Source organism: Anomaloglossus baeobatrachus, chromosome 4, assembly GCF_048569485.1.
Source record: "Anomaloglossus baeobatrachus isolate aAnoBae1 chromosome 4, aAnoBae1.hap1, whole genome shotgun sequence".
In the NCBI taxonomy this organism is placed as follows: domain Eukaryota; kingdom Metazoa; phylum Chordata; class Amphibia; order Anura; family Aromobatidae; genus Anomaloglossus; species Anomaloglossus baeobatrachus.
This window is the reverse complement of record NC_134356.1, coordinates 444,129,568-444,149,352: the sequence shown is the minus strand read 5'-3', so window position 1 is coordinate 444,149,352 and position 19,785 is coordinate 444,129,568. Positions and strand designations below refer to the sequence as shown.

General features: G+C 40.9%; 1 protein-coding gene across 1 annotated transcript in view; it reads left to right on the top strand.

Moving 5' to 3' along the window:
• Nucleotides 1-19,785, top strand: part of HCN4 (hyperpolarization activated cyclic nucleotide gated potassium channel 4) — a 337,166-nt gene that overhangs the window by 214,588 nt on the left and 102,793 nt on the right. Inside the window, exons 2-3 of the mRNA XM_075345552.1 lie at nt 17,249-17,672; nt 18,008-18,169. Coding sequence (XP_075201667.1) covers nt 17,249-17,672; nt 18,008-18,169 — 586 coding nt within the window. The remainder of the gene's footprint in view (nt 1-17,248; nt 17,673-18,007; nt 18,170-19,785) is intronic.

Sequence of the window (19,785 nt, the reverse complement as noted above, 5' to 3'; positions counted from 1 at the left end):
TGCCGGCCAGAGCGACGTCGCAGAGCAGGTATGTGCATCTGACGCTGCCGTAGTGATAATGTTCGCTACGGCAGCGATCACACAATATCGTACATACGACGGAGGCGGGTGCTATCGCGCTCGACATCGCTAGCAGATGCTAGCGATGTCGCAGTGTGTAAACCCCGCTTTACAGTAGATGCAGAATCTGAGCTGTGGTATATTTGTCACTATAACAGCTGTGCATAGTCAAGTGTCTGGCATGGCATGGTAATCATGGGATCCGTCACATTCACTGTCTGTATTGTCTACACAGCACTCAATGAGAATAAAAAGATATAAAAGACACATGCAGCATAAAAGATCCTGTGAATTATTTTTTTATGCAGGCGGCCTATACCTGCACTGTATATATACACAACAGAATAGATATAAAGGCTAGGACTGCAGGATAAGTACACTGTTAACAATGAAAATAATAGCAAATTGTGTTTTAATCCATTTAAACCCTTCCTACATTGCAATGCTAATATATCATTTTAGATAAAAGTATATAGTTTTCGATATTACTGAGTGGATCAATACAGATATTTTAAACGTGAAAAATAAATATTAAAGATGAACATGCAGTATAAGATTCCACAAATGGGTGCATAACCTTTGTCAGTACCTGGTGGGTTAATATAATTGGTAATTGTTTTCAACAAATCATTCATAGTGCAGATGTATTTTTATTAAGTTCTGCTTAAACGAAAAATATTGGTCAGTGCTGGTCAATGTACGCCGCTGACATAAAATCAAACCCAAGGCCTGTACATTATTGGCAGCCACAAGTATTTCTCATGTTATCATTGTGGCAGCTGAATTACAGAGGGAGGGTAGCGGCTGGGCTCTGCCATGCACAGCTCATTGCAGAAACCACCATGAGACGTGACATTTGTCATCCTCATAAGAATTGCTTTGACTGCATATCCAATGGTCTCTCCTAGACGACTGGATCCCAAAAGAGACCTGTTCACTCTATGTAGGATTTTATAAATTGCTTTGTACATTTTGAGAGAAAATATGTGAATGGGGCAGACAGGTATAGGACATCAGGATCATAAGCACTCAAGGCTGACATGAGAGCTGTCCATAGTACTGAATTTAGCCCTCCAAAATGATGGCTTTCTTTTCTACAGCTTTTTCTGCACAACAGTATATGCTAATATATAAATTGATGCCTTATTTTGCATCATGTATTGTTAGACAGGTATTATAAGTTCCTCATATTCCTATGAAAACTGAAATATGGGATGTGATGTGTTTACCTGTATGATCTCTAGTGAAATGAGCTAGCGCTACTGCACATTTTATCCAATGCTGTGTGATAGATCTATAAATATCATTCAGCTGTAACCTCTTGTTACACAACGCACCTTCAAGCCCCTCTGAAATCCTCATCCACAGCTCCCAATCTTCTTCATATTTCCCATCCCCCAACAGCTCTATCTTATAAAGCTTCCCCTCCCCAGTGACTGGAGGTAGTTCAGTATTGCTCTTTAACCCATTGGTTTCCAATGGGATAGCCACAGCTACATTTCTGACATTGCCATGCTTAGTTTTCACACATCTGTGCTTCACGTTTTCACCCTGGTCAGTTTTACACAGTATGATATATCAATGTACTTTGTATCAGTAGCGTTATTGTAATGAATTGAATCTCTGGATGGGAACTAACAGCTGTGAGTCAGCTTGAAGGGGAAGTCACAATGACAAATGTGATTAAGACTCTGTGAACTTGTGGCTGGGGTGCAAGATTGAAGTAGAATATAGCAAATTAAGTAATCTCATATCCTGCTTATATATTAGATTGATGATTTCAACAGGAATTATGTCTTGCACCTATTTTTATAGATCAAAGAACTTAGCAGTACATTGTGTTCTCCAAGATATGTGAAAACATTAAATATGTGAATATTAAATAACATATTTGCCAAAACAGTATACTAGAAGAATTGAGGTACTTGGTGCACAGATTCACCAATTCATGTGTACCCATCAGCCATGATAAGGTGTACCTTTCTTTAAGGGGACCCTAACCTTTTTTTAATCAGCCATACTTCTCCTGGGTCAGAAACCTACAAATTTAAAGGGTAGGTAAGATGCAGTACTAATTAAAAGCAGCCTTTGTGTATGTGCACCTAATGTCTTTAAGACACAAGGGGACCTACCAAATATTTCAAGGCAAAGACGTTTCAGGATAACCCTATTGGTCTTTTTGCTAAAGTGACTTCTCCGACATCTTTCCAGTCCTTGTGCAACTTGGCCGCCACCATCTTCTTGTGATGATTTCAACTATAAATAGCAAGTGGCTTCCAAATTGAAGCCACACGAAGATTGAACAGGTTACATCTTTCAGCCTCTTCATGGCTTTCAAAGTCTGAAGCTCCAACAAAATGGAATGTATATTCAGCTAGCCGTTTTGACATTGCTATGCATTATGTTCACACTTTGCAGCATTTTGTAGCACTGTTCGGACGAGTTCCAGAAAAAAAAAACGTTATGTGCACATACCCTTAGGCTGATTGGAGGAATGATCAGCCAATTATGGTGGCAGTCACCACTTCCAATAGTCTACTACTAAGGGCTCGCTCACCTGAGCATATACATCGGAAAAGTGCTATCCAAGGTTTTATCGGATAGCGCTTGGTTCAATATTAAACTATGAAGCAGTGCCAATCAGTGCATTTTCTTCATGCCAAATTGGAGCAAGCTGTGACTGTCAGTGCAAATCAGATGGTGTGCTCCCATTCAAGTCTATGGATGCGGGGAAATAATCAGACTGCACTTGGATGACATCCGAGTGCTGTCAGATTTTTCCGAACTCATAGAATGCAGAAGATGGAGATATTTTGTTCTGTATCTTCTCTTCACCTGTGCTATGAGTCCCTCATGCGAGTGAATCAGATCGCACTAAGCCTACACTCCGATCAAACACTGATCAGAGTTTCACCGAGTGTCATTAACTTAATCGATCCAATTCTCTCGCAGAGAGAATATATGATCTTGTGACGTTAGACAAAGAAACAAAAACTGATCACCACTTCCTAGCAGATTAAGGCTTGGGGTCATACGAGCATATAGAAAAAAAGGTCAGATTTTCATCCACATGTTATCTCACTTGTCATCCATGTGCTGTCAGTATGCAATTCGTTTTTTTTCTCAGCAGCTATTATTCATTGCCAATCATTTACAGGATTATTTGCAGTGTCCTATGCTACAGATTGGTAATAAATCCGTAAAAAAACAATGCCACCTGGATGGTCTGTGTTGCATCCAATTTTCATTTTTTTTTATAACTGTAATTTTTTTTGAGATTTAGAAAGTTTAACAAGCAGAATAAACATAATACATTTTTCATTTAGAAAAAGTAGATCAGTGGGTGTAAATAGCATTAAAATGCATCATTAAGACCGAATTGCCCTCCAGTGGCCCCTAAGACATATTGCATCCTGGAACATAGTAATAAAATTGCAGGTGTAAACAACCCTCATATGCAAGTTTCCATAGAGCCACTATGAACCCATCCCGTTTCACCTTATGCATACAAGATTGCTGTTACGGTTCGGGGTTCTCTGGAGCCTCGAATCGCTCCTGTCCCGGCCTCATCCCCTGCTGTTGTGTCAGCTGCCTCTACTGCTCCAGCTGTCTGCTGCTCCAGGCACTTGGCTGCTAGGCATCAGGTGTCCAGGGTCTTTGTTCGTTCTGAGGCAAAGTCCCTGTTTTGCCCTACCGCGCATGCACGGGTTCCGCAGCCTTTACTGGCTCTAAGTGCGAGATTCCTACTACTGCGCATGCAGGTGACATCACCAGTGACGCGCCGGCTCCTGATTGGCCGTCGTTGTCACTGATGACGCTGCGGCCGCTGATTGGCTGTCGATGACGTCATTGTGATGTGGCGGTCCCTGAGTAGTCATACATGAGATTTAAAATATAGCTTTTAATAATAAATAAACAGCTAAACATTAAAAAAATGGATGGTAATCCAAAATGATCAACATCTGTGTCACCAGTGGTTATAAAACCAGAAATATTAATTACATAGATGCAAACACAATGTATATAGCAATGAAGGCATTGGTTTAAAACACTCCCTAATATGAACAAAGAAAGAGCAGAAAAGGAGTACTAAAATTTGACAATGGTCATAGCATCACCCTATGCAATATATTGCCTTAGTGCAAATCCCTTCAATGGAACAAGGGTTATTCAAAATAGATAAGAAATAAATAGAACTCTTTCACCAATTTAGAAGATCCATTTGGCAAATATCTTGGCTCTTGTAGTGTCCAGGGAGGACAATGGAGGGGAAACCACAGGTCTGTAGGTCCCTCACATTAAAGAAGTCTAACCTTGATGTCCCCAAAACTCCCGCCTTAACAAGTGCAGATCACAGCTGTCCCTGTTACCATGATCCTCCCATGGACAAATATATCACAAATAGAGATGAACAAACTCAGTCTTTTCCATGAATACAAAGTTTGGGTTCAGAGTTTAGGTTATTTAAGTATGCACACCACTTGCGTAAGCATCGCTGCGCTTGGGTACGCTCGGTGCTCAGCCCAGTGCAAGCTGCTTGCAGTGTTTGATCAGCTTGCACTGAGGGTAACAACAGTGTGATCAGATGTAGTGTGTGCCAAACAAAAAACAAAAAAGGAAAAACCCTGCCCACCCTCTCCTAGAAGTTTTCTGTTTATGGCTGGCTGCATGTGGGTGGAGACCTGAACTGCCAATCAGTTACTTTAAATGGAGTTCAGGTCAAGTCCGGGCCCAAAACTGAACTATAAAAAAGTTCAGCTAGACCAGCAGATCCCGAACTTCCATGGGTCAGCTCCTCTCCAGTCTCCAGGACATGTTCACTTTAGAGCCAATGTTGACTAAAAAGAACATTTTGAAAAGGAAAAATTATAGTTGATTTCTAGAGTTTTTCTGAAACATCGTCAGTATCTTTGACAGTTTTTATTAAGATAACAGTCTGATATTGTGTTTCTGCTTGTTTGAAAGCAAAGTCTGTCAATGAATCATAAATAACATTGCATATATTCAACATTAAACATTTTCTGTATACATATATCATATTTTTAAATTACATATTATATTTAATGTAGAACATAATATGCTTTGAATCCTTATATAGCGTGCAGAAATCTGTCTTTCTATTCAATAAGGTTTATCAAATAGAACTTTATCTAATAAAATAGATTTTCAGCTGTTCCTTCTTGAGAGCAGTGCTGGATGCTTTGGATGTAATTGAAAACTAAGTGATGCCTCACTTCTCACAAAGAATATTCCAGTGTCTGTCTGTAGTAACTAAATACAATAAAACCAGTTCTCTTCTTTCAAAAACACTCATAAAATTGGTGAGAACTGTACAGCTTTAAAGGGGTTTTTCCATAACACTCATATTGATGATCTTTACTATTAGATAAGTCATCAATATCAAATCAGCTTAGGGTCGACAACCGAAACTTCCCCCTCACAGCTGTTGTAACCACCATCAGTTCTTCGGATGTAGGCTGGACTCAGACGAGCTATGGCATCCGATGCGATAGCATCGGATACTATATGCTAATGACTCCCGGCTCAGGCTCTGCTGCGAGCGTGAGCCAAGTGTCATGCGCCTGTGACCCGATCCTGCAATCAGGTCACAGCTGTGAAGCTGAGGACGAGTGCTGCGGAGGAGAGGGAGGGGTTAATTCTTCCATCTCCTCCATTGTCAACCTGTGAGCCTGTGCGTATATCGCACTGCACTGGGATAATATCCGAGTGCAGTCCGATGTATCTCTTGCACCAATTCACTTGAATGGGTACGAGGGATACAGCTGTAGCAGAAAATCGCAGCATGCTGACGCATCTGGAAAATCTGGATGTGAAAAAGCTGACTAACTGCTCTCCCTCATTGACTAACATAGGTCCGAGTGCAATGAGAGATTTTCTCGCATTGCACTCGTCCGATTTTCACGCTCATGTGAGCGTACCCATAAACATAGTATTTAGTGGGACTCCACAGCTCCATCACACTGTTTACTGGCCATTCTTGGCTACTGCAGATCAGTTCTTATTACTTGAAGGCATTTAAACAAGTTGAAGGGATGTGGCTACTTTCTCTTGTTAGTGCAGGTTTCCTCACAAACTGACTAGCACTTCTGGCCATACAATGTCTGCTGATCAAGTGGCATGTAACCAGACCAGTCCATCAGTCTTTTCCAATAGGTAAGCAACTGCACAATTTGAGCTGCTTTCCCACTCACGTGGCTAATGGACTGGTCTGGTCACATGCGGCTCCATCAGCAGACATTGTATGGGCAGCAGTGCTGGTTGGTCAGGGTCAGTGTGTAAGGAAAACTGCACTAAGGCCCTTTTCACACATCTGTTTTTCGCCATCAGTCACAATCCGTTGAGTTGTGAAAAAAACAGATCCAGCGCTTGGTTGCTCAGTGATCCAAGGTGTTATTTTCAGATGAAAGTAAATTTTGTATTTCATTTGAAAATCAAGGTCCCAGAGTCTGGAGGAAAAGTGTAGAGGCACACAATCCAAACTGCTTAAGGTCTAGTGTGAAGTTTCCACAATGAGTGATGGTTTGGAGAGCCATAACATCTGCTGGTGTAGGTCCACTGTGTTTTATCAAAAACAAAGTCAGTGCAGCTGTCTACCAGGAAATTTTAGAGCACTTCATGCTTCCCTCTGCTGTCAAGCTTTTTGGAGATGGAAATTTCATTTTCCAGTAGGACACCTGTCCACACTGCCAAAAGTACCAATACCTGGTTTAATAACCACAGTATCACTGTGCTTGATTAGCCAGCAAATTCGCCTGACCTAAACCCCATTGAGAATCTATGTCAAGAGGAAGATGAGAGACACCACACCCACCAATGCAGACGAGCTGAAGGCTGCTATCAAAGCAATCTGGGCTTCCATAACACCTCAGCAGTGCCACAGGCTGATCGCCTGCATGCCACGCCTCATTGATGCATTAACTCATGCAAAAGGAGCCCCGACCAAGTATTGAGTGCATTTACTGTACATTCTTTTCAGTAGGCACCAACATTTCTGAGTTTAAAGTCATTTTTTACTTGATCTTCTATAATATTCTAATTTTCTGAGATAATGACTTTCGGGTATTCATTGGCTGTAAGCCATAATCATCAACATTAATAGCAATAAACAGTTGAAATAAATCACTCTGTTTGTAATGACGCTATATAATATATGCGTTTCTCTTTTTTTATTGAATTGCTGAAATAAATTAACTTTTGATGATATTCTAATTTATTGAGATGTCCTTGTAATTGCTGCAGACATTTCTGCACCAAAAGCCTGTCTCTTAGCAGGAAAAACACAGTTTATAATACATGCATTTTTTCCACATTTTTTTCTTGCGTTTTTGATGGTTTTTTTTTTTTTTTACCAGTGTGAAGGCCTAGGCTATGAATCATTTGCCCAGTATAACCAGTATAATATAATAAGATAATCTGTCCTCTGAATGCTTATGCTTATCTCCACATGTACTTAATTGAAATATTAAAATGAATGTATAAACCGAAACAAACTATGTTTTAGGGCTAAATAGAACAGATACTTTGAAAACCGGTTAGACTCACGAATAAGTAATATTCTTGAGTAGACTCTCGTCCACACCCAGACACACCTGAATAACTTACTATGGAATGTTGCTGTACAGGTAAGACTGTCCAAAAAGCTGTATAAAATGTTATGCTCTTGAATACAGGGGCAGAAGAACACAACTGTGCTTCTCCCAAATAGAGATACGTCTCTGAGTGGTCATTTTCCTGATTCATATACATCTGCGCAGTTCTGATTTGAAATCCTCCTCTGAGACCCTGAGAGACCCTGGAGGTCATTCCAACAGTCTGGCACCCAAATTGTGGGGCCCCCATAAGGAGCACCCTGATACCTGGACACCCCGATATCTTGGATGTCACGGACCAGGACCTCCCTCCGCTCCAACAGGTCTGATCAACCTACAACCCCGGTAAGTGTTGCATACTGTGTATTCACTGCCGATACGGTTGTTCTTGGAGAGGAGGGGGTGACAGGCCTTGTGTCCCCATTGGAGTTAAAGGTACACAACAGTGACTTAGTGGTGTAGTCTTATACATTTTAATGGTTGAAAATGCTGTAAGGATTGACATGCAGCAGATCTGAAACTAATTCAAATTAGCAATGAAAAAATAAGGAACATATGCATTGTTGGTACTAGGAAATCCTAACATTGCGCATACTTGCGGCACTGTTAAGGAAAGCAGTGAAGGAGAGAGTGCTCACAAAGCTGGGCTGTGATGTGCGATGAAACTCCACCCACAGCCCAGTCAGGGAGACTGTGTCCCGCCTCGGTGATGCCAGGCCAATTTCCAATTTTGGAACTTGACATCACATCACCGGACATTAATTCTCAGTCTGGAAGATCACAAGGGGCACTCACCACTTGATGTAAAAGCACAAGTTTTTCTTTTTTTCTGTGGTTTCACATCACGCCAGGTAATGCAAGGTTATATAGGCTAGCTGCCATTTTTCATGTGGACTATGCTTTCTCTAAGCTTGTTACCCTAGTTTCTTTATTCCCTGACATGATATAAAATCATTTTATGAATTTTGTGGTTTTACATTAAGTGGTGAATGCCACAAATCTTATGGACGTTTACTTCTTATGGACAAAAGATGATATCTAAGCTGAAGATTGACATGCCAGTCCATCTAATCAGAACAAGAATGTGATTTTTAGCAATACCAATGCCTTCTATTGCTTTTCCCTTTTTGGATTAGCAAACCAATAGATCATTTCACCCCACAGAGGAGCATTTTATTTGTTTATCAGGTGATCGGCAGTGTGTTTTGACTCACATTAATTGTAAAAGTGCATTCCTAGAGACACTCATTCACTATAATCCTCCAGTCTAAATCTACCTTTAGGCCAAATAAAGTGGCCATGGTAAAGGCCCGGTTACACGCAACGACGTATCTAACAATATATCACTGGGGTCACAGACTCCGTGACGCACATTCGGTATCGTTAGCGACGTCGTTGCGTGTGACGCCAACGAACGGCCGTTAACGATCAAAAATACTCACCTTATCGTTGATCGTTGACACGTCGTTCATTTCCAAAAAATCGTTGATTGTTGCAGGACGGAGGTTGTTCGTCGTTCCTGAGGCAGCACACATCGCTACACGTGACACCCCTGGAACAACGAACTACAGCTTACCTGCGGCCGCCCGCAATGAGGAAGGAAGGAGGTGGGCGGGATGTTACGGCCGCTCATCTCCGCCCCTCCGCTTCTATTGGGCGGCTGCTTAGTGACGCCGCTGTGACGCCGCACAAACCGCCCTCTTAGAAAGGAGGCGGTTTGCCGGCAACAGCGACGTCGCTAGGCAGGTAAGTCCGTGTGACGGCTCCTAACGATTTTGTGCGCCACGGGCGATGATATCGCTGTGTGTAAAGCCCCCTTTAGGTTTTCAAATTGCTTGTAAAACAATTACTTGATTAGGCAGAGGAACTACTATCTTCCCTGCAAAATCAAATGATAGCTGGTTAAATAATCACAAAACAACAGTAGCCGTTAGCCGCAATCTATCAGCTCTATTGGCCATTACCCTTAATAATTTTTCCTAGTTGTTTAATATCAGATGTGAACAAGGGTACTGTTGGATATTCAAAAAATCAAAGACACAAAAATCACAGGTTGTATTAATAAATTGGTATTTAAGAAGTATGCTAGCAACAATCTTTTCACATTTTTATAACCAGTCACGATATGATCTTAGGCCATGCTCACATCAGCGGTATTTTGCCGCAGGGCCAGATCCGGTACAAAGGCGTTTCAGCTCCATTCATATCCTATTGAATCGCGGTCACATGCAGTCACATGCGGTTCATGTGACCGCATCCCGATGCGACTCCATTGGAGGTGAATTAAGCTGAAACGCATTTGTACTGGATCCGGCCCTGCGGCAAAATACCGCTGATGTGAGCGTGGCCATATTGTGCTTTTTTGCTGCAAATTACATCTGTGATTCGTCTACTGCATATGTTTAATATGGTTAGTTATATTCAGCAAAACACAGCAATAAAAAAAAAAACCTGCAAAAATACAACAAAACCTGTTGGATGCTTTTTTTTGCACTTTCTCATTGCTTTCTATGGATAAAAAAAATGCTGCAAAAACGCTGAAAGAATTGACACTCTGCAGATTTCAAAAACGCTGCAGATCTCAAATTCAGTAAGGAAAAAGAAAAGAAGCGTGGGCATGAGATTTCTGAAATCTCATAGCTTTTGCTTTTATTGTAAAATTCAGCTTCTTGTTTGCAGAAAAAAAAACAACAAAAATATGCAGCAAAATACAGCAAATGAACATAGCCTTAAACAACTCTGCTCCCTCTTGTCGAAAGATAATGTATTGCCTAAAAGGTATTTAAATACAATAAATAGCACTAAGGGCAGAGCTAAAATAATTGCAGCAGCAGTACGTGTGCCTGTTATGTGCCTTGTGGTTTTATGTCCCTTGTGTTCAATGGTTCAGCAAGTCACTCTCTGGTATCTATTGGATTAATACACAATGTTCCTCAAAAATTATCACATTTATAGTTGGGAAATTACATTTCTTTGCATAAGCACATTATTTGCAGAAACAAGGACCATATGGGAGCACATGACCCGTAATGCCATTGAGTATAGTGAAAAAAAGACAGGTTGTGTCATGCTAAGAAAACTGTTTTCATGCGGTATAAACAATAGCCCCAAATTTAATCATTTACACATACAAAAATCTGTCTACACTCAAGCTCCAGTCCTAATTAAAATGTCTTAATTAAAGAAAGCAAGGTTATCTTACATCATCATTCACCATATTTCTTGGGAATTGATTGTCTCCCTTTCATTCTGTCTTTATTAGCTGTGTTTTGTATGTAAATGTGAACTGATTGTGAATGCTATATCATGATCTGTATCCTTATATGACTAAAACTGCTTTGACTCAATAAAGAAAAAGGACAAATGCATAACTCCAATTCTTCCTATGTCACAATTACTAAGGAATCTTCTTTGTATGTATTGTCCACGCCTCATATCTGAAAAGCATGATTTATTGTATAGGAATCTTATATACAGCATATAATACCATATTTGTCGGACTATAAGACGCACTGGACCATAAGACACACCCTGGTTTTAGAGGAGGAAAATAGGAAAATAAAATTTTAAGCAAAAAATGTGGTCATGACACACTATTATGGGGCGAGGATCTGCTGCTGACACAATTATGGGGGTAATGTCCCCAAATTTTCTACTAAGGTACCCCATCTTGATAATGATCCTCCTGCCTTGTATATAATCCCCATCCTTGTGTGTATATATATATATATATATATGTCCCTCATCCTGGCATAGCCCCCATCCTGCTATTTACCGCCATCCTGGTATAGCCCCCATCCTGCTACATAGCGCCATCCTGCTAAATACCTATATCCTGCTATATACTGCCATCATGGTATATGCCCTCATCCTGCTATATACCCCCATCCTGTTATATACTTCCATCCTGGTATATGCCCCCATCCTACTATATACTGCCATCCTGGTATATGTCTTCATCCTGCTATATACCGCCATCCTGCGACATAGCGCCATCTTGTTATATGCCCTCATCCTGCTATATACCCCTATCTTGGTATATACTGCCATCCTGGTATATGCCCTCATCCTGCTATATACCCCCATCCTGCTATATACCTCATTCTGCTATATACCCCCATCCTGGTATATACTGCCATCCTGGTATATGCCCTCATCCTGCTATATACCCCCATCCTGCAATATACCCCCATCCTGCTATATACCCCATCCTGGTATATAGCTTGCAACTTGTGGCACACAAAAAAAAATAAACGTTTATACTCACCTTTCCTCACTGCAGCAGCATCGCTCGTCTTCCTGTCTGTGTCAGCAGCAGCTTCGCTGACCTGTGTGGAGCCGTCACCGTTCCCCTGCAGCATCGCGATGTCCTCCTGTCTGCCGCCCGCTGATGTGTGCAGAGAGCGGTGACGTCATCGCTGTGCACACCACTAATCTCCACACAAAGCAGCGGCCGGCAGACAGGAGGACATTGCGATGCTGCATTCAACGGTGACGGGTGAGTATACTTATTCACTGTGCCCAGCACTGATGATGATGCACGGGGGGCAGTGAATACAGTCACACATGATCACTCCAGGCTGTAGTTGCCAAGGGTGATCACGCGGGCCGGCTCTTTACTATGCGCGCATCCCCTGGCCATCATCCCGCCCACCTTTCAGCATCGGCTTCATCGTGGGCACACATGGTCACGGCAGGCGCTGCTACAGCCTGCGCATGCCGCCGATGACCAGCTCCACTGCAGCACCCTCATTCCCCGCAGCCATGCTCTACATTCAGACTATAAGACGTACCCCCCACTTTCCCCCAACATTTGGGGGAAAAAAGTGTGTCTTATAGTCTGAAAAATACGGTATGTATATACATTGCTCAGCATAAATGAATACACCCTTTTTTAAAAGTAAGATTTGAATCAACATACAGTGGAACCTTGGTTTACGAGAACAATCCGTTCTGGGAGTGTGCTTGTAAACCAAGTTACTCGTCTAGCAAAGAAAAATTTCCCATAGGAAATAATGCAAGCTCAGACAATTCGTTACACAACTTGTGCAATGTCCCATCCTGGTCCCCTATTGTGCCATTCCACACACGTACAAACACACACAAACACACACATTATGCTCACCTTACATTCCGTTCCCTCGCCAGCCTCCTGGTTCTTGTAGTCCGCTGGTAGAGGATGTGTATCGGGTAACCATTGTGACCGATGCCAGAGCTTCCACTGCCAGTGTGCTGACGTCAAAGGCATGAGCCGCTTGCCTCTGATTGGTCAGCGTGCTTCCTTTGAGAAGCGGCTGACAGCGGAAGTTCTTCCATCGTCACGATGGTCACCCGATACACATGTGTATGTGCACGTGTGTGCGTGTGTGTTTGTGCGGACTGCAAGAGTGGGTCAGAGCACGGTGAAAATACGGAATCGGAAGTGTGCTTGGTAAGTATTTGCTCGTACAGCAAAGCTTGCTTGTAAACTGAGTTACAAATTTCCAGAAAGCGGGTCAGAGTGCGGTGAAAATACGGAACTGGAAGTGTGCTTGGTGAGTATTTGCTCGTACAGCAAAGCTTGCTTGTAAACTAAGTTACAAATTTACAGAAAGCTTTGCTCGTATAGCAAAATACTCGCACACCCAGTTACTCGTAAACCGAGGTTCCACCTGTATTATAGAGTACAAGAATAATTTCCAAAAGTCTCATAGAACATTTTTTCACACATAATGAAAGTAAGGATAATAATATAACTTTCATTACAAAATCTTCAGCTTTACTGAAATGAGTTAATTCAAATGAATTACAACTACATCGAGTATGTTGTATGACCTCCATGATTTTTAAGTATAGTCTTCTAGGCATAGAATGAATAAGTTGTCGACATATTGCAACATCTTTTTCCATTTTTCAAGAATGACCTATTTTAGAGCCTGAATGCTGGATTTAGAGTAATGCAGAACTTGTCTCTTCGGAATTCCCATAGATCTTTTAGTTAGATTCAGAACAGAAGACAAACTTGGCCACTGAATAATTTTCACCCTTTTCTTCTTCCGAAATGCAACAGGTGTGTGTTTTGGATTAATGTCATGTTGGAAAAATGCACGTCTACCAAGGACACAGAATGATGGCTGGTTTATATTGAAACAAAAGATGCTATCATCACTCTATGCCCTTGATAGACATGTATTTTTCTAACATGACAGTGATCCAAAACACATACAGTTGAAACCAGAAGTTTACATACACTCTCTAAAAAGACACATATCCATGTTTTTCTCACTATCTAACATGAAATCAGAATAAACCTTTCCCGTTTTCGGTCAATTAGGATTACCAAAATTATTTATATTTGCCAAATACCAGAATAATGAGAGAGAGAATGTTTTAAAGCATTTTTATTACTTTGTGCAAAGTTAAAAGTTTACATACACTAATGCTACTATACCTTTAAACAATATCGCACAGCCCATATGATGATGTCATGTCTTTAGAAGCCTCTGATAGGTTTATTGACAACATCTGAGTTAGAGACACCTGTGGATGTATTTATATACACACCTGAAACACAATGCTTCTTTGTGTAGCATTATGGGAAAGTCAAAATAAATCAGCCAAGATCTCAGTAAGAGAATTGTGGACTTGCACATTTCTGGTTCATTCTTGAGTGCAATTTTCAATTACCTGAATGTGCCTTGTTCATCTGTACAAACAATTATATGCAAGTACAAACAAGATGGGAATGTCCATCCATCATACCGCTCAGAAAAGAGATGGGTTTTGTGTACCAGGGATGAACGTGCTTTGGTCAGACATGTGCATCTCAACCCAAGAGCAAAAGCAAAGACCTTGTGAAGATGTTGACAGGAGCTTGGTAAGATTGTGTCATTATCCACAGTGAAACAAGTACTGTATCAACATGGGCTGAAAGGCCACTCTGCCAAGAAGCTATTACTCAAAAAAAACAAAAAAAAAACAAAACAAAAAAAAATCAGATTAATGTTTGCAAATGCACACAGGAACAGGTCTTAATTTCTGGAGACATATCCTGTGGTTTGAGAAAACTAAAATTGAACTGTTTGGCCATAATGACCATTGTTTGAAGGAAAAAGGGAGAAGCTTTGAAGCCAAAGAACACCGTCCCAACTCTGAAACACGGGGGTGGCAGCATAATGTTGTGGAGTTGTTTTGCTGCAGAAGGGACTGGTGCCCTTCACAAAATAGATGGCATCATGAGGAAAGAAGATTATCTGGCAATACTAAAGCAACATCTGAAGACATCAGCCAGGAACTCAAAGCTTGGGTGGAAATGGGTTTTCCAAATGGACAATGACCCAAAGCATACTGACACACTGATTACAAAGTGACTCATTAGCGATGTGAAATTCTAGATCGCAACTGCGATCTTTCGAGATCGCACATAGGTCATTTTATGCATGTTAGATCTCGAAAGATCGCAGTTACGATCTAGAATTTCACATCGCTAATGAGATCGCTAGCGATGTCGCAGCGTGTAAAGTACCCTTTTAAGGATCATCTCTGATCTCAATCCTTTTGAAAATTTATGGGGAAAGCTGAAAAGGCAGGTGCGAGCAAGGTGACCTACAAACTAGGCTCAGTTACACTAGTTTTGTCAGGCGGAATGGGACCAAATTCCTACCAGCTATTGTGAGAAGCTTGTGGAAGGATATCGAAAATGTTAGACCCAAGTCATAAAGTTTAAGATGAATGGTACCAAATACTAATGAAATGTTTGTAAATGTTTGACTTTGCAGAAAGTAATAAAAATGCGTTAAAACATTCTCGCTCTCATTATTCTGGCATTTGGCAAATATAAATAACTTTGGTAATCCTAATTAACCTAACACGGGAAAGGTTTATGTTGATTTCATGTCAGATAGTGAGAAAAACATTCACATGTGTATTTTTAGATAGTGTATGTAAACTTATGGTTTCAACTGTATCTGTTGCATTTCTGAAGAAGAATCGGGTGCTAGTAATTCAGTGAGCAATTTTATCTCCTGATCTGAAACTTACTAAAACACCTATAGGGAAATCTGAAGAGACAAGTTGAGCATCACTCTCCATTCAGCATCCAGGCTCTAAAAGAGGGTGTTCTTGAAGAATTCAAACATGTAGATGTAGCAATATGTCACCAACTTGTTCATTCCATGCCTAAAAGATTGGGTGCTGTCCTTAAAAATCATGGAGGTTATGCAAAACACTAGGTGTAGTAGCTTATGATGTGCAGTGTATTAAATTTTGCATCAACTAAAACTCAAATTTTTCAAAATGTTGTAAATTGTATATCTGTATGTGGCCAGTACAACCCCACCACTGGAAATAGTTTTCAAACAATGTCTTGCCATTGTGTTATTTCAGCAAGTGAATGTCCTGTTGTGAGCTCAAAAATGATATGCAAGTTTGTATCAATAGTTGATGCTTATCGGCAGTTAATTTTCCTCAGTAGCTGCTGCTTGCCTACTGTTTGGCTCAGATTAATTAAGTTATTTTTGAAGCTGCAGCTTTCTTACAATTCCAGCACAAAAAGAAGAAAAGGTCTCGCACCACCACACTGCACTCCACATTAATGCTGGAAAGGAGGAGGTCATATCAGGTTATTTTCCCAATGTAGCGCTGGTCGTGGGTGCACATTGAGATAAGAGTCAAAGTCTCATTATATTTCCATGGAAAATAGAGAATCAACGGCACATACCATCCAATTTCCAGAAAAAAAAGATTCTTTTATTGGTTCCAGAGGTGCACATAAATGGTGGACCCATAGAAGTGCTGTATAGCACGAAACGGACGTCGTGCTAAGGAGACCCGCATCCAGCTCTCCTCTTGCCTTTTATGTGCACCTCTGGAACCAATAAAAGAATCTGTTTTTTCTGGAAATAGGATGGTATGTGCCATTGCTTCTCTACTTTCCATGGTTACCTACAATTCCTACAGGAAGTGTGAAGTAGTCGGAGACACACCTCCTGCTTAATCATTGGGTAAAGCAGTTTGTCTCTCCTGCCCCTTTCGGCTCTGACACTACAGGAATAGATGATTTCTTATAGCAAGCCTAGAACAATTGTAAGGTATAGGATTCTAAATCATTAGTGAGACAAAGCTGTCATTAGGTAATTGCAGCACATATACTGGACAGATGAGCCTTAGTGAGAGTGAGTTTGGAAAATCACTATAACATTGCTAGTTGTGTCTAAATATGCAATTCTCACAGGCAGAATAACCCTACCATTTTAGATTAAAAGAGCTCCTCAGTGTAATAAAAGCATAAAGAGAATTATATAAATTTTGACCTCTTTATAACTCCTGATGCTCTGATTTCACTTTTCTTCAATGATTAATGATTTGCTGCTATCACCCTTTTAAACCAGCGTGTCCTTCCATTATGTTTTTGTCTTGAAAGTGAAGGACACACTGGAAAGGAATACAAAGGATGATCCTCTGTGTCTACCACAACCCTCATGAGAATGAACAAGGAAACGTGGTTATAAACTGGATGACATGCACATATATTTTAATTTGTCATTACAATGGTCTTGGCTCTTACTAATCTATAATACTATATTCTTTTGTCTTTACAGGTTTTACTGGGACTTAACAATGCTACTGTTGATGGTGGGGAATCTGATAATCATTCCAGTTGGCATTACCTTCTTTAAGGAGGAGAACACACCTGCTTGGATTGTGTTTAATGTTGTCTCGGACACTTTTTTCCTTGTGGATCTAGTGTTGAACTTTCGCACAGGGATTGTAGTAGAGGACAATACAGAAATTATCCTAGAACCACAGCGCATCAAGATTCGCTATCTAAAAAGTTGGTTTCTTGTGGACTTTGTATCCTCCATTCCTGTGGACTACATTTTTCTTATTGTTGAAACACGAATTGACTCAGAGGTTTATAAGACTGCCAGAGCCTTACGAATTGTACGCTTCACTAAAGTACTCAGCTTGCTTCGACTCCTGAGACTTTCCAGGCTTATCCGTTATATTCACCAGTGGGAGGAAGTAGGTTCAAGTATTTCTATATTCTTTTTTCAATTTCGTTTTGCTACAATATTGGCTTTAGGGAATTTATCCTAAAATAATACAGTGGTGTATGTTTTTTTTTTTTTTTAAAAGAAATACAAAATTGTACTGTTAACATATCGATTTTTCATGTGACTCGATGTAGCCTTATGATTTACTTTTCTTCCACTGCTTCTGCATAGTTACACAGCATTTAAAGACCCTGCCCCTCAAATTCTCTTTTATGTATATGACTATGGCTATTTCCACTCCCAACACACTGTTTATAATTATCTTGCTATCCATTTTTCTAACTGTTATATTTTACTCTTTAGATCTTCCACATGACATATGACCTGGCAAGTGCTGTGGTACGCATTGTAAATTTAATTGGCATGATGTTACTTCTTTGCCACTGGGATGGCTGCTTGCAGTTTTTGGTACCCATGTTGCAGGAATTTCCTGATAATTGTTGGGTTTCTTTGAATCGCATGCAGGTGAGTACTATGAGGAGTTATGGGTTGTTCTGGTACTTTAGAGTTATACCCTGGGAATAGGGGATAACTTACTAATCGCTATCCCCTGGGATCTTGCATAATCTTGACAACAGGGCTCTGCAGCTCTGTGTTGAATGGAGTGGAAGTGTACATCCTTGGTCACCACTCCATTCATTGTCAATGGGACTGATAGAAATATCCAATGCTGCAGTTTGCTTTCTCAGGCAGTTATATTTACAATGAATAGAGTGGAGGTAAATCATGTAACCCTCCACTTCACTGAAGACAGGGTCTGTAGAGCCCCACTCTTAGGGGTACTTTGCACGTTGTGACATCGCTACTGTCGTCGGGGTCAAATCGAAAGTGACGCACATCCGGTGCCAGTAACGACGTCGCAACGTGTAAAGCCTAAATGCACCGATAAACGATCGCAAAAGTGTCGTAAATCGGTGATCTGTGTAGTGTCGGTCATTTTCATAATTTCGCTGCAGCGACAGGTACGATGTTGTTCCTAGTTCCTGCGGCAGCACACATCGCTGTGTATGAAGCCGCAGGAGGGAGGAACTTCTCCTTACCTGCCTCCACCGGCTATGCGGGAGGAAGGAGGTGGGCGAGATGTTTACATCCCGCTCATCTCCGCCCCTCCGCTTCTATTGGCCGCCTGTCGTGTGACGTCACTGTGACGCCGCACGACCTGCCCCCTTAGGAAGGAGGCGGGTCGCCGGCCAGAGCGACGTCGCAGGGCAGGTAAGTGCGTGTGAAGCTGCCGTAGCAATAATGTTCGCTACGGCAGCTATCACAAGAGATCGCATTTGTGACGGGTCGGGGACTATCGCGCTCAGCATCGCTACAATCGGCTAGAGATGTCGCAGCATGCAAAGTACCCCTTAGTGTTTAGAGTCCTAGGCTTGGGATCATTGAGGTTCTAGAACTCGTATATTTGGCAATCAGCAAGTTATGCCCTGTCCCACGAATATGGATGAAGAACTTGTTTTTTTTTCTTTCTTTTTTCTTTTTTGGAGGAAGGGGGGAATAACTCTTTAAGCATTTTTTGTGCTAATTCGTTTACTTGAAAGTGATTCTGATAGTGAAGCTGCCACAATCTGACCTGCATTTTGATCTCTGAAATTAGTACAGGAGGATATGCAAATTTAGATTTCCCACAGTATATTTACCTCTGATGTTAGTAATCACTATCATTGTAATGTTTAATTTTGGATCTAGATCAAAGGGACAGATTTCCTTCTGGAGGAAACCATTTTATTTAGCAGCATAGACTTAATGATGATAGGTATGGAGCATTTAATACATTTCTAAGATATAAAATAAAATTGGAAATCCTACATTAGTAGACAAAAAAAAGAAAATAGTCAGTAGTTAGGATGACAAGTGTTTGACTTAAGTCTCATTCACACATCAGTATTTTAGATTACTATAGTATTTCATCAGTATTTGTATGCCAAAACTAGGAGTGTCTCAAAAATACAGAACTGGTGTCAGTCTTTCAATTATAATTTTTCTCTCCAAGTTCCACTCCTGGTTTTGGCTTACAAAAATACTGACATGAGAGTTAGGCTTTAGGGAGATGGATATATCACTCTGCTTACAATTATATA